This window comes from Oratosquilla oratoria, chromosome 28 (genome assembly GCF_046742065.1).
Source record: "Oratosquilla oratoria isolate Oo_2021 chromosome 28, ASM4674206v1, whole genome shotgun sequence".
NCBI classification, from domain to species: domain Eukaryota; kingdom Metazoa; phylum Arthropoda; class Malacostraca; order Stomatopoda; family Squillidae; genus Oratosquilla; species Oratosquilla oratoria.
In genome coordinates this window covers 15,896,907-15,913,660 of record NC_134804.1, presented here as the reverse complement: position 1 = coordinate 15,913,660, position 16,754 = coordinate 15,896,907, and the positions used below count along the sequence as shown (strand labels likewise).

Genomic DNA, 16,754 nt, shown 5'->3' with positions numbered 1-16,754 from the left:
ATGATTCAGTTCCTATATAAGCCCAACATACACATAATACAGGAAACTAAACTAACACCACAATCCACACTATCCACCTTCACTGAATACACAACAGTTAGGGAAGACAACATTCAGCACAAAGGTGGAATCATAAGACATACACATTAGCATACTCTTCTCCAACAAAAGCTAAACAAACACTAATAGAAAAAAAAAAGATAATCACTACCTAAACATAGACGGAGAAGACAACAGCTGGGAAAGTTTCTAGTGGTGTTCCTTAGGGTTCGGTTTTTGGTCCCTTATTGTTCATTATGTATATAAACGACTAGGGTAATGGAATTAAAAGCGATGTTAGTAAGTTTGTCGACGACACTAAAATAGGACGCCTAATTAGGTCAGGAAAAGACGCCGAGATTCTGCAGGAGGATCTTAACAAATTGTTCACATGGTCGGTGAAATGACAAATGAACTTCAGTATCTCATAGTGTAGCGTATTAAACATAGAGTTACACAACAAAGTGCAGCGTATTAAATGTAGGGTTACACAACCCAGAAAGTAGATATAGCTTAGATAAATTTTTTTTAGAGAAAACTGAATGCGAGAGAGGCCTGGGAGTTCTTGTGAGTCCTGACCTTAAATCCCGGAAATAGTGCAGTAGTGCCAGGAATAGAGGTAACAGAGTGTTGGGTTTCATTGCTAAGACGGTTACGAATAAAAGTGCAGAAGTAATTAATGATCAATTTCTATCTGCCTTAGACCCATCATTGACTATGCGGTACAATTTTGGTCTCCGTCCTATAGAATGGATATCAACGCACTACAATCAGTACAGAGGAGAATTACCAAAAATAATACATGTACTCAGAAATTTACTTTACGAAGAGAGGCTTAGGCACCTGGAAAGACGCAGAGTGCGGGGTGATCTAATAGGGGTGTCCAAATGGATCAAAGGTTTTAACAAGGGTGACGCAAACGAGGTCATCATATTTTGACAACAGGCCAGGACTCACAGCTATGGAATTAATTTGGACAATTTTAGATTTAAGAAGGAAATAAGCAAGAATTGGTTTACTAATAGAGTAGTCAACGAATGGAATAGACTTAGTAACCATGTAGTAAGCGCTGAAACTATCGGCTGTTTTAAGAAACGGTTAGACAACTTTATGGATGGAGATGGCAGGTGGTAATGGACATGGAACTGTCTAGTGTAGGCCTTATGGTGTCTTGTAGTCTCCATTCTTATGTTCTTATGTTCAAATATTTTTACACCACCCACTAGAAATAGGAACTCAAGGGTTTCCAGGAAAGTAAAATTCTTTCAATACATGCTGAAGTGATAACCGAAAAATCTCTCTGTATTCTGTCTCTACAAATAAATGAGTTTTTAAGAGTTTCACTTCTTTTTGCCGATAGTAAAAAATGCCCATATATCTTTAGGATGATATTTTCTACATCTACATTCAAGTTTTGCAAGGCACTTTTTACTGAATTAAAATGTGCGTATTGCAATTAGCTTTAATAACACTGTCATTTAGTGTAAGAATGTTAGTATATAAAGAATGCTTTATTCCAAAATTGCAATTTGCATTACCTGCACTAAAACATGAAACTCCTTCTCAGTCAAGTTGCAAATTGTCCATAGTCCTTCTTAAACATCTAAACATTCTATCTGCACTTTCATCAGCATTCTCAAAAAAATCAACAATGTAATTCACTACACCATATTTCATATTGAAATATTGACCACATACAGGAAACATTTTCCTGTTTTTATGGTTAGAATAATCAATTTAAAGGCAAAAATATAGAGGAGGATAGTGTTGTTTCAAATCTTTCAATGCTACATCTAAAGATTTTCTACCTAACACATTTGTAACTATGGCCTCCGATTTGGTCCGACCACAAGATATCTTTCCAGCTACTTTGGCATCCTGGTGCATACATATACCAAAGGATTTTTCCCCCTTACACGGGAGGTAACTAAAAAACAAAGGCATAAAACCATTCCCACCCATTTCATCCCCAATACACTCCACTCCCCTCCACCTTCCCTCTTATCTTGGCACCTCCTGGATGACGGGTCATCCATGTATCTTGTCCACTGCCCTGGGTCAGAAGCAGTGTCGAAAGACACAGCACATCCACAGCAAGGCCGCTTCATTAAATCGGCGACCCCCCCTCTCCGTCCCCTCACGCAGAAAAGGAGAAGACGGGGAGAAATCCCTTCGGGCTGCGTCAATATTTTCTCACACATACTACCTCACCCCCCCATCCCCCCACCCATTCCACCTCATGCATCACAACATCATCCATATACAACCATTCTCCATTCACCCCTTTCTTCTGTCTTCTCCCGTCCTTCCTCAGCAAACATTTCCCTCTTCCCGAAAACCCCTTTTACCCCATCCATCCATCTCATCCCAGGTCGCCCACTCATGTTCACTCCCTCCACATCTGCCTTCCACAATTCTTTTACTAATCTTTCTTCACTCATGCTTTCCATGTGTCCAAACCACCCCAATACTCTTTCATCCACCCTATCTCCCAACTTCCTTACCACCCCCGTTCTCCTCCTCACCTCATCATTTCTCACTCTATCCAGCCTAGTAACCCCTATCATACTTCTCAGACACCTCATCTTAAACACATTCAAACTCCTTCTTTTTTCCTCTCTTATGTTCCATGTTTCTGCCCCATACAGTGCTGTCAGCACAATCACTCCTTCATATAGTCTCCTCTTAGCACCCATTCCCAGATGTCTATTTCTCATTAAACATTTTAATCCACCAAGGCATTTACTCGCTCTCTCAATCTACATTCTACCTCCACCTCCACTCTTCCCTTTCCTGCCAAATTCGCACCCAAGTATCTAAAACTATCCATTTCCTCCAGTCTTTAACCCTTAATGCTTACTTCCAGCCTGCTGCCACTTTCACCCCTTGTACATCTCATCACCTTACTTTTACCCACATTTATCTTCAACTCCCTTACCACCCCCGTTCTCCTCCTCATTTCTCACTCTATCCAGCCTAGTAACACCTATCACACTTCTCAGACACCTCATCTTAAACACATTCAAACTCCTTATTTTTCTCTCTCTTATGTTCCATGTTTCTGCCCCATACAGTGCTGTCGGCACAATCACTCCTTCATACAATCTCCTCTTAGCACCCATTCCCAGATGTCTATTTCTCATTAAACTTTTTAATCCACCAAGGCACTTACTCGCTTCTCTCAATCTACATTCTACCTCCACCTCCACTCCTCCCTTTCCTGCCACATTCGCACCCAAGTATCTAAAACTATCCACCTCCTCCAGTTGCTCAATTCTAGCCTGCTGCCACTTTCACCCCTTGTACATCTCATCACCTTACTTTTACCCACATTTATCTTCAACTTCCTTCTTTCACACACTCTCCCAAACTCTGTCATCAACTTCCTCAATCCCTCCTCTGATCCTGCTACAAGGGCAGTGTCGTCAGCAAACAGCAGCTGGTGACCTCCCCTCTCCGTCCCCTCATGCAGAAAAGGAGAAGACGGGGAGAAATCCCTTCGGGCTGCGTCAAATTTTTTCTCATACATACTTCCTCACCCCCCATCCCCCACCCACTCCCCCTCATACATCACAGCATCATCTATACACAACCCCTCTCCATTCACCCCTATCATCTGTCCCCTCCCGTCCTTCCTCAACAGACATTCCTCTCTATTGTAATACCCCTTTCACCCCATCCATTCATCTCATCCTAGGACGCCCCCTCATATTCACTCTTTCCACCTGTGCCTTCCACACTTCTTTTACTAATCTTTCTTCTCTCATTCTTTCCATGTGTCCAAACCATCGGAATACTCTTTCATCAACCCTATCTCCCAGTTCCTTTTCCGCCCCTGTTCTCCTCCTCACCTCCTCATTTCTAACTATCCAGCCTAATAACCCCCATCATACTTCTCAGACATTTCATCTCAAACACATTCAAACTCCTTCTCTCTTCCTCTCACATGTTCCATGTTTCTGTCCCGTACAATGTTGTTGGTACAATCACTCCTTCATATAACCTCCTCTTAACATCCATTCCCAGATGTCTATTTCTCATTACACTTTTTAATCCACCAAGGCATTTACTTGCTTCTCTCAATCTACATTCTACCTCCACCTCAACTCCTCCCTTTCCTGCCACATTCGCACCCAAGTATCTAAAACTATCCACTTCCTCGAGTCTTTCACCCTTAATGCTCACTTCCAGCCTGCTGTCACTCCCTCTCCTTGTACATCTCATCACCTTACTTTTGCCCACATTTATCTTCAGCTTCCTTCTTTCACACACCTTCTCAAACTCTGTCACTAACTTTCTCAATCCCTCCTCTGATCCTGCTACAAGCGCAGTGTCGTCAGCAAACAACAACTGGCTCACCTCCCACTTTTCTCCATTTTCTTTAAACATCTCCAACCCCTGACCCACTACCCTTGCATTCACCTCTCGCACCACCCCATCCATGTAAAGATTGAACAGCCAGGGTGACATAACACACCCCTGACGAAGTCCCACCTTTACCTCAAACCATTCACTCTCTCCATTTCTAATCCTAGCACAAGCTCTACTACTCTCGTAAAAACTCTTGACTGCTCTTAACAGCTTTCCTCCTATCCCATATATCTGCAGTACCTCCCACAGTGCCTTCCTGTGTACCCTGTCGTAAGCCTTTTCCAGATCCATAAAAGCCCCCCCCAAAAAAAAAATTCTTACCTTTTCCTATAGCTTTCTCACATATGTGTCTTACCACAAAGATCTGATGTACACAACCCCTACCTGTCCTAAACCCACACTGTTCCTCACCAATTACTGTTCCTCACAGAAGATAAGAATTATAATAAAGATTTGAAGTGGCATGCACTAACATAGATTGATTATATCAGCTATGTTTGATGTCAAGATTTATTTAAAGAAAACGGATACAAATATAATGTGTTTTGCTGGGACCGAGCTCATTTGAAAGACCCATGTTCAAGTGGGTTAAAGAAAATGTAGCTTATGAGGAAGACATAAACAAGAAAAAATAGGAGGAATGATGATAGTGGTGAACAAATTTTTAAAGGTGAACGAAGTAAAGCAGAATAATGATACAAGCAAGTAGCAAGAGACTTTGCATTGACATACATCCTACAAAAGACGAGAGTACTGCACAAGGAAGGATACAAAAAACTAATGCTAGACTCAGTCGAGTAATTGCAGCAAATTATTGAAAAAGTGAACTGGGAAGAATGATATGTTGATGATTAAAGCAGCAGTCGAGAGTAGTAAACATATCTTTACCTCAAATTGATACGTCACTCACCTAACTACCCAACAAGGATATGGAAACTCGTGAGTCATCATGCGAATCTCTGATGGATGATGAGACACATGTAGATGATGATCCTGAGTATGAGCCTAAAACAGAATCTGAGAGCGAGTCTAGCACTGATGATGAAGAGGAGTGGATTCAAAGTGGGGTTAGGTGAGTATAACCTTGAAATTGTTATCCATTGTCTGTGTGCACAATATTCTGTAATCAATCATCCTTGCTACCCAGCCATTACAAAATTATTTTCATTTGTGTCTTTTTAGGAACAAATGTGATGACCCAGTGTCAGAGAAGTACATCATATTCCACTCATGTTTGATGCAGTTGTTTGCCACTAGCCCCTTTGCAGCTCAGAATCCAACAGGCTAATTAAGGACACCCTCATCACTGTAAACCAAATGTGTGTTTACAAAGAATGTGGATTTGCCATGTAATGCATTGTGCAAGTGCTATGAGTAATCCAGTATTGTATGCAATTTTTGTATTCACATTGTAGACAGACACGAAACATTTGAGTTTGTACCGGTAACTTATACTAAACATAAAATAAATAATGACAATTTGCCGTTTTGTTTTGTTTGGAAGAATCCACATAATTACTTTGAATGGTTTCATATCAGGATATAGTCAACCCTATTATTTTAATCTCTTTGTCGATGCAAAACGGCGCTATCAAAAATCACATCACAAAAACACACAACACTATCGTATCACGAGACCAATTAAACGAAAACACAGTCATAATTTCAAAGACCAACGACAAAAGAAAATTAAAATGTTTGGAGGCAGTTTTGATCAAAAACCATATGCCAAATATCAACATACAGCAAAATATGTGCGGACATTTGGAACTTTTCGGGGCATCACACGTCGCGCCACGAAGATGAAAAGTCCGGCAGCACTCTTGCACCACCATCTCTCCTAGTATTTCACATTTTGTAACTTTTTGTAAATAAAATTTACCAGAAGATGCCTAAGGTATAGGCGAAACGTCGTTAAGTTCTAGTTTTTATTTCCACAATGGACTCCATTGGAAATATTATTTATAATTTACCAAGTTCTAAGAAGGGAATTATTAGAAGAATTGAAAGTGTTAAGAAAAACATCACGAACGCTGAGTATGCTGTGATTTTCAATAGAAAATGTCTTGATGAAAACCTGCTCCCTAAATTCACTAATATATATATATATATATATATATATATATATATATATATATATATATGTATATATATACATATATACATATATACATATATATATACATATATACATATATATATACATATATATATATATATACATATATATATATATGTATATATACATATATGTATACATATATACACATATACTGTATATATACATATATACATATATATACATATATACATACATATATACATATATACATATATACATATATATATATATACATACATATATATATATACATATATACATATATATATACATATATACATATATACATACATATATACATATATACATACATATATACATATATACATACATATATATATATACATATATATTAGTAAAGGGGGGGAGCAGGTTCTCAGTAATACACGTGGAGTTAAAAACGACAGCATTGTTGTAGTTGTTCAGTCTTTTCTTCGTATTCTCGATTTTCCTGATAAGAGATTTTTCATTGACTGGGTGGATTGAAACTAGGTCTCTATATTCTTCCATTTGTTCTTATTTGATATCAACGTTTCGTCTTAAATAAGACATTATCAAGATATAACTGAAATAACAAAAATTACATGGTAACAGTAAAGGTACTAGACAATAACAAGATATAACTGAAATAACAAATGACAATAAAGGTACTAGACAATATCAAGACACAACTGAAATAACAAAAATTACATGGTAACAGTAATAATAAAGGTGACAAATTTATAAAAAATAAATACGGAGACTTACGTATTTAAAGAGAAGGAAGGGTGTGAGAGAGCTGGGGATGACAGAAGTATATATACCTAAGATCAGGTCAGACCAAGGGGGGGGGAGGAACAGACAATAAGGACCTCAGAGGTCAAGGGTAAGGGGTTGGGGTTGGGGGGGGAGGGTTAGGTGGGTGCGGTCACCGAGGGTGGGGGAGGAGGTGGAGGGAGAGAGAGAGAAAGGGTAGAGGGAGAAGGTTTTTTTTATTTCTAAATAAAGGAATAGAGGAGATTACATTGCATTGAATGTTAATGACCGGATTTTTGTCCTTAATGTGAAAGGCTTCGAGTAGTTATGGTCTCCTAGGGTCATTGCTTGATCCAATAATTTTGGTGTTGTTGATCAAATCATCTCTCCTGAGTGCAGCGTTATGGGAACTCCTATGATGTACTTTGATTGCCCCCTCTTGTAGGTGGAAAGTTAGGCGACGGCTGACTTTACATCTAGTAAAACCAATGTAAGAATGGGGGAGGAAATTACAATTTCCTGTAGAACATTTATATTCATATACTACATTAGTTTTAGATGTGAAGTCCGATCGCTTAGACAAATTGTTTGTCATGATCAGGGAGGAAGTTTTTGGGTTTTTATAATATATGAGAACTCTGATTTTGTTGTTCTCATTTGTAGGAAGGCAATTTTTATAAATGATGTCTCTGATGACTTTTTCATCTTTCTTATAATTACTAGTGAAGGTGTTTCTGTAGTAAATGTTAATGGAGTTATGATTTTGTGGTTCTTTAATTGTGAAATGGGATTCAAGCATTTTGGAGGTAACAGAATCAAAGTCAGTGTTAGAATACCCATTATTTGTGAGCATCTGTCTCAGGTGTTGGAGTTCACTGTGTAAAGCTTGCCATGAGGAACATACTGAAATGGCTCTTTTTATATATGCTCTAATGACACCTTTTTTGTAGTTGTCTGTGCACTCGCTCTTACCATTCATGCACTTATCCAAGTTGGTGGGTTTTCTATATACACTAGTAATGAAGTTGTCGGAAGTAGAATCGACATCCAGGAAGGGGAGTAGACCATTGTTGTTCATTTCAGTGGAAAAAGTTAAGCCTGAAATTTCCTGAAGTCGGCACCGTATATTTTCTAACAATTCAACAAAATGGGTGCTGACAAAGATGTCATCTACATATCTACAGTAAATATGTGGTTTTAACTCTCCGTCCTGGAAGGCTGATCTTTCTACCGCAGACATGAAGGCTTCAGCGAAGAGGACACCTAACGGTGATCCCATCGCTACCCCATCTTGCTGCACGTAAAGGTTTCCCTCTGGGCACCTGAATGGAACTTCTGTGGTGCAGGTGACCAGTAATTCTTTTAAAGTGGACTCAGGGATACGGGGGGGGGGGGATGTCATCATTATGATACACATATTCAAGGATGATATTGATTGTTCTTAATATAGGAATTTCAGTGAAAAGATTTTTAGCATCTAATGATGCCAGGATTCCGACAGGTTTATTAACCCGTAGGATGTCAACAAAGTCTTCAGTAGAGCGGAGGGAGTATGTTCTAGGAATGTAAGGGGAGATGATATCATATAGCCGTTTGGCAACATGGTAAGAAGGGGTGGGGATTTGGGAAATGATAGGCCTAAGTGGGTTTCCCTCCTTGTGAGTTTTAACGTTCCCGTAGAAGTAACCGGGTTGAAAATCGCCGATTACCTTAGCTAATTTGAGTCCTCCTGTTTCTGCATTTACTACCGAGATAAGTTTGTTTAGCTTTATCTTTAAGTTGTCAACAGGGTTACGGGAAATTCTTTTGAACTTAGTACGGTCTTTCAAGATGTCGTTACACTTTTGAAGGTAGATGTCTTTGTCCAAGATAACGAAACAAGAGGACTTATCTGCTTTGCGGACTATGATGTTTTCGTTTTCCTTTAGTTGTTTTGCCGCTTCTCTGAGACGAGGGGGGAGTAGGTGGCTGGAATTCCGGAGTGGCGGGATTTAGTACTCTCGTTCTGAAATTGTACTTGTAAGTCAGGGTTAATATGGATCTTACCTTCCTTTTCTAGTTTGCAGAGATCTTCATAAAGTACAGCCAGTTCTACCTTCTTATTGGTTTGGTTGTACCTCGGCATCATGTGACAGTTGATGCCTAAGTTTAGGAATTCCACTTGGTCCTCGGAAAGGGTCTCACTCGAAAGGTTGATGAAACTAGGGGAGCTCTCGGGGAGGGCCAGGGTACCCCCGTAAAAGCGGGACATCTTCTTCATGATCTGGGTCTTGCCTACGTGGTGGTGGTTGGCAATGACCGAGTCGAGTGCTGTTAGGGTCCTCTGTTGTAACCCGTTTCCTAGCGGTAGGTTCTCGTAGCGTCTCTGAACGTCTTCAAGTTCTTCTTGTAGGCGTGCTACTTGGGATTTCTTATTTTTGATTTCTTCTTCCACCATCTTCTTACGGAAGTCCTGGGTAAGGTGGCTCTGCTGTACTGCTCGATCGTGGAGTCGTAGATTAATAAAGGGGGGGAGCAGCATTGTTGTAGTTGTTCAGTCTTTTCTTCGTATTCTCGATTTTCCTGATAAGAGATTTTCCATTGACTGGGTGGATTGAAACTAGGTCTCTATATTCTTCCATTTGTTCTTATTTGATATCAACGTTTCGTCTTAAATAAGACATTATCAAGATATAACTGAAATAACAAAAATTACATGGTAACAGTAAAGGTACTACAGTAGACAATAACAAGATATAACTGAAATAACAAATATTACATGGTGACAATAAAGGTACTAGACAATATCAAGACACAACTGAAATAACAAAATTACATGGTAACAGTAATAATAAAGGTGACAAATTTATAAAAAATAAATACGGAGACTTACGTATTTAAAGAGAAGGAAGGGTGTGAGAGAGCTGGGGATGACAGAAGTATATATACCTAAGATCAGGTCATAACTCCATTAACATTTACTACAGAAACACCTTCACTAGTAATTATAAGAAAGATGAAAAAGTCATCAGAGACATCATTTATAAAAATTGCCTTCCTACAAATGAGAACAACAAAATCAGAGTTCTCATATATTATAAAAAACCCAAAAACTTCCTCCCTGATCATGACAAACAATTTGTCTAAGCGATCGGACTTCACATCTAAAACTAATGTAGTATATGAATATAAATGTTCTACAGGAAATTGTAATTTCCTCCCCCATTCTTACATTGGTTTTACTAGATGTAAAGTCAGCCGTCGCCTAACTTTCCACCTACAAGAGGGGGCAATCAAAGTACATCATAGGAGTTCCCATAACGCTGCACTCAGGAGAGATGATTTGATCAACAACACCAAAATTATTGGATCAAGCAATGACCCTAGGAGACTACAACTACTCGAAGCCTTTCACATTAAGGACAAAAATCCGGTCATTAACATTCAATGCAATGTAATCTCCTCTATTCCTTTATTTAGAAAAAAAAATCCCCCTTCTCCCTCTACCCTTTCTCTCTCTCTCCCTCCACCTCCCCCCCCCCATCCTCGGTGACCGCACCCACCTAACCCTCCCCCCTCCTTACCCTTGACCTCTGAGGTCCTTATTGTCTGTTCCTCCCCCCCCCCTTGGTCTGACCTGATCTTAGGTATATATACTTCTGTCATCCCCAGCTCTCTCACACCCTTCCTTCTCTTTAAATACGTAAGTCTCCGTATTTTTTTTTTTTATAAATTTGTCACCTTTATTATTACTGTTACCATGTAATTTTTGTTATTTCAGTTGTGTCTTGATATTGTCTAGTACCTTTATTGTCACCATGTAATATTTGTTATTTCAGTTATATCTTGTTATTGTCTAGTACCTTTACTGTTACCATGTAATTTTTGTTATTTCAGTTATATCTTGATAATGTCTTATTTAAGACGAAACGTTGATATCAAATAAGAACAAATGGAAGAATATAGAGACCTAGTTTCAATCCACCCAGTCAATGGAAAATCTCTTATCAGGAAAATCGAGAATACGAAGAAAAGACTGAACAACTACAACAATGCTGTCGTTTTAACTCCACGTGTAATACATATATATATATATATATATATATATATATATATATAAATATATATATATATATATATATATATGTATATATACATATATGTATATATATACACATATACTGTATATATACATATATACATATATATACATATATACATATATATATATATTTACATACATATATATATATATATACATATATACATATATATATACATATATACATACATATATACATATATACATACATATATACATATATACATACATATATACATATATACATACATATCAATGTAACTTAAAAAATAAAGTCTTTCCAGTTTTTCCCGTTTTTCAATCCGTGGTATTTTGGGGACATGGGGTGGGTGTAAGGTTGTCCAATAGGAAAAAGAAGAAGAAGAAGAAGAAGAAGTCGGGGTCAGGTGGTATTCTTCCTCTTCTTCTTCTTCTTCTTCTTCTTCTTCTTCTTCTTCTTCTTCTTCTTCGCGTTCTTCTTCGCGTTCTTCTTCTTCTTCTTCTTCGCGTTCTTTTTCTTCTTCGCGTTCTTCTTCTTCCTCCTCTTCTTCGCGTTCTTCTTCTTCGCGTTCTTCTTCGTCTTCGCGTTCTTCTTCTTCTTCTTCGTCTTTGCGTTCTTCTTCTTCTTCTTCGTATTCGCGTTCTTCTTCTTCTTCTTCGTCTTCTTCTTCTTCTTCTTCTTCTTCTTCGTCTTCTTCTTCTTCTTCTTCTTCTTCTTCTCCTTCGGATCTAGAGGACTCGAGCGGATCTTTGAGACTCGAGTGGATCTAGAGGACTCGAGCGGATCTTTGGGACTCGAGCGGATCTAGAGGACTTGAGTAGATCTTTGGGACTCGAGCGGATCTTGAGGGCTCGAGCGGATCTTTGGGACTCGAGCGGATCTTGGGCGTAAGTCTAAATAAAAATATTTTTCTAAAAAACAAAAATTACGAAAATAAAAGAGGTGAATAATTTACAGTTGGTTATTTTATAGCCTTTGTTTGAAGGTGGGGCGTAGCCCTCCGCGAGCGAAGCGAGGTGCGCCGCAGGCCAAGCCCCCCGGCGCAGCCGGGCTGGCGAAGCCAGGGGCTTGTATACATATATATATATATATATATATATATATAATCTATTCATTTATTTATTTATAGACGATGTATGTTAGCGTAGAGTAGAGAGAAAAAACAGCTTTGTATCTTCAATTATTGAAAAACAACAACTTTATTTTAGTTTCTAGATGTGATTTACCATTCATTTATGCATTGTAGTACACATATCGTGTGCTTATCTTTTAAATCTTTTCTGTACAACCTCTATGACTCCACCTCTTCGGAGTGATATTGTTTCCCCAATATAGGAACACTAATTGTATATCTCACATAATACTACTTCATTTAATTCAGAAGTTGATTGAATGCAATGAAGACATAAAGGTGTAGAATTTGTGCTAAAGGTCGTTTTGTCCAGTAGACTTCCAATTCGTTCCGTTTTGGTACATTTCATGCATTATTGAACACTATAAAAAGCATGCAAAAACTGTTCCTAGTAGTTATTTTCACTAATCATATACAGCTTACTGCAGTGTTTGAGACTAGTCCACTGATTCACCTGTCTACTATTCTTTTCAGATATAGATCCTTATGACCTTGCGGGAACTTTGGCGCATGGATACAGGATGTCCAGGCCGACCACTTTCGACATCCCTGATAAAATTTTCGAAATTATGTGTAGCGCATGGCACCCCGATCCGGACCAGAGGCCGAACTTCGAAGATCTTGTACTGTTGCTCGAAGCCATAAGGAAAGAATAAGTTACACAAACTTCTCACCTTCAGTAATTTTCTTGGAAGACTAAAGAATCCTTGTGCAGTAAAGGCATCCTTGATATTCTGACAGTCGAGTGAAATGGAAAATTATTTTTCAAATGTTTACAAGCTTGACATTATTTTGATAAATAAACATTGGTTTAGTTGGTTTGAATCAAAATGAACTTCAAATTATTTAATAAAATTACGTCCGTGTTGATTCATTACTGACTCTCAATCTAGATATAATTTTTTCTTGTGTAAGTCATCACTTTGCTTCTTTAATTTGGAAGTGGGTAGAATCTACTTCACCAACCGTGTAGTAAATGAATGGAATAAACTTCCTGCAGAGGCAGTGCAATGTAGTGTTCGAAGTTTTAAAATTCATTTGGATAAGCACCTAAGCAATATGCTGTAATGCCTGCAATTTTTTATTATCTTATTCTATTTCACCTGTCTCACCTCTCACTCTCCTCCTGTTAGACTACTACGGTCTGTCATTTATTGCGCCAGAGGAATCTTCTCCATTGGGTTCTGTCTTTGTATGAGTTTGTCCTCTCAACTGCTTCCATGGTGGTACTTCTCTTTTCGATGGCCCTCTCTATGTTTGTCCTCCACCTCATTCGCGGTCTTCCTACAGGTCTTTTTCCAGTTGGTTTCCATTCGTAAAACCTTCGAGGGTATCTTTCTGGTTTCAACCTTTTCACATGCCCATAACATCTTAGCTGTGCTTGTTCGACATAGTCCAACACTGAGTAAAGGTCAAGCTCGTCGAGTATCGTTTTATTTCTAATGTGGTCTAAGCTTGAGCATCTTCTAATAGCTCTCAATGCTTTCATTTCGGCAGCCTGAATTTTACTTCTTGTTTTTTATGTTAAATTCTAAGCCTCACAATCATAAGTAAGTATGGGCCGAAGTATAGTGACATAAATAGTTTTCTTAACACGGGTTGGTACTGCAGTATCTTTGAGTGGATAAAGAGAATAAAATTCTTTGTTGTATTTAATAATCCTAGTGTTTATTCAACTTCCAATCTGTTCCAAGGTACTTGAACTTTCATACTTCTTTAACTTTCTTTTCATTAATCCAAATCTCGTTATTGGATACTTCTCTGCTAATAACCATTATTTCGCATCTCTCAGCATTCAATTCCATACCCATAAAAGTTATTATTATCTATCTGCTCATTTTTGTTACCTATCTATGTATCATTTATTATAAATTATTGGTATTTTTGTTTGTTTATCATTCATCATTATCTATTCATTATTTCATCCACTTATCTACTTCTTTATTTACTTGTTTATTTATTTATTTTTTCTGTACCCGACCTAGTTGTAGACCAAAGGTTCTGTTGGCATCCTCTTCCTTTGTAATCCTTCATTATATAGGCCTGTGTTACTAATTAAGACTTTATAGCTATTTTTTCTTCCTCGGTGTTACATCAGTCTAACTTAAACCTGGAGTTTAGAATAGCAACTAGCTCGTTTTTCTGACGGGTATGCATTTTTTTAACTGACTCAACACCTTCGCTGATACTGGCTAGCAAAAACCACACTCTACTTTTAATTATATTTTTGTACACAGAAGTACATGTAAATTTGTAGAGTAATTGGAGTCTGAGAACAAGAACAAGTTCCAAGGAAATTTTAAACTCGAGTACAAGTAGAAGTACAAGTACATGTATGGACCCAAGACAGCAAGGCAGCCACAAAGGCCCAGACTCTGACAGTGATGACACCATGCGTAAAGGCTGTTGTCCGGGGAAATCCACTCAGGATATAGTCAAATGTCAGCATTGCCAACAGAAAGCAAGCTGAACTAAACGGGTGTACGTAAATTTAAGTACATGCATATATACATACATGTATACACACACGAATACATGCACACTATACATGCATACCTACCTACATGTGCATGTGAGGGACTTATGGGATGAACTGGTGGCCGTTGCCGGTTTTCAGGGGCCACGGGTCTCCTCAAGGACAGAGACGGGGTAACGAAATGAGTGATTATCACCCTTTTGTTTTTCAACTTTTTTTATTTGGGATACAAAAATGCCCTAGAATTTCTTGCATTTATTCCACTACTTTTACTACGTTCCCCTTCCCCAGTTCATGTACTTTTTCTTCTATCATCTTTCTACCACTTGCTCTCACAACTCGTATTTAAACACTGACACACACACACGCGCACACACACACACACACACACACACACACACACACACACACACACACACACACACACACACACACACACACACACACACACACACACACACACACACACACACACACACACACACACACACTCACACATTCACTGTGGTCCCATGTGGTCTATTGGCCAGAATACGTAGTGAATCACACACACAGAAATATATACAATATAGATGCATAAATACTTGGAATAACTTAGGTGATATAGCTCAAGCCAGAACAATACATGAGTTTAAATCTAAGTATGATAATAAGGATGTATCCCATACATGAATTTGAGGCTAGGGATGATAAACTGGAGAGTAACGGTACCCCACGAGTACTCGTTGCTCCTTTTCTGTATACTGCAGTTAGGGAATGCCGGCTGCAGCGATGGTGATCTCAAACCTAAGTGGTAAAATATATTAGGAAAACATATGAGAAAACTGAAACTTCCCACACTGGAAGAGGAGAACAGAGAGAGAGAAAGAGAGAGAGAGAGAGAGATGTAACATGATTATGATATGCAAACTCGGAAAAAGTGTAGAAATAATTACTGAGAGGAGCTGTTAGTGTGGGAGAAAAGATCAATAAGATATCATGGTGAATTTTTGAAGAAAAAAAAAAAAATCTAAGAACGTTAGGAAGCATAATTTTCGACATAGATACCTGGATTTATAGAACAATTTGCGTGAATTTATAATCCAGGCCAAAAACATACATGAAGACGGGATCACAATTTCAACCCTGTGCATTTCGTCTAGGTAAATACCCACGGGACACACGTATACACACACGTGCAATAGATCCGAATTTATTTAAAATTAACCATCACGCAGGAGACACATATGGCATTATATTTTACTGCCCTACATTTTTTTTTTCTTTTTGCAGACAGCAACGCAAAATCTCTTCATTAAATGATTAACGATCTGAATTGGTGGCCGTGGCCAAGTTCCTATGGGTCGCGGGGTTCCAGCAAGAGAAAATAGGTGATTGGTTGATTTACATTATGGAAGGAAAACCAAGGTACATTATTCTGTTTGTGGACGATACAAAGATCACGAGAGTGAAATGGAATCCTTAAGATACTGGAAATTATATATAAAAAAAAAAAAAAACGAATTCTAGGACTGGAGCCAATTTAGAAAATTGATTCCAAGAGTAAGAAATAAAAAGACTTAGAGATGGAAAAAGTACAGAGGTATACTAGTAGTTTACTCAATGGAAAATGAAACGAGATGAGCAAAATAAGTTAAAGAATAAGGAGTGTTGGTCATATGATTTTGGTGAGGCATGGAGGGATGATCCACTACATATTAGAATATGCAGAATCGTTGTGGTCCATTAACGCTCTATCTGCCACCCTTCCATCCACCACCCTCTCCCATGTCTACATATGCTTGACTTTCTTCCTAAACACTGTATTTGCTATCATCA

At 38.3% G+C, this 16,754-nt stretch overlaps 1 protein-coding gene across 3 annotated transcripts in view; it reads left to right on the top strand.

The window, feature by feature from the left end:
• The window catches only part of LOC143040245 (tyrosine-protein kinase Fyn-like), a 101,478-nt gene extending 87,180 nt beyond the window's left edge, over positions 1-14,298 (top strand). For 2 of the 3 annotated variants that reach the window (XM_076210981.1, XM_076210982.1), the window contains exon 12: positions 12,935-14,297. In XM_076210981.1, coding sequence (XP_076067096.1) covers positions 12,935-13,116 — 182 coding nt within the window. In that variant the 3' untranslated portion in view covers positions 13,117-14,297. Of the gene's footprint in view, positions 1-12,934 lie in introns of all 3 variants that reach the window. The other variant, XM_076210983.1, reaches the window with a different exon arrangement.
• The last annotated feature ends 2,456 nt before the right edge of the window (positions 14,299-16,754 follow it).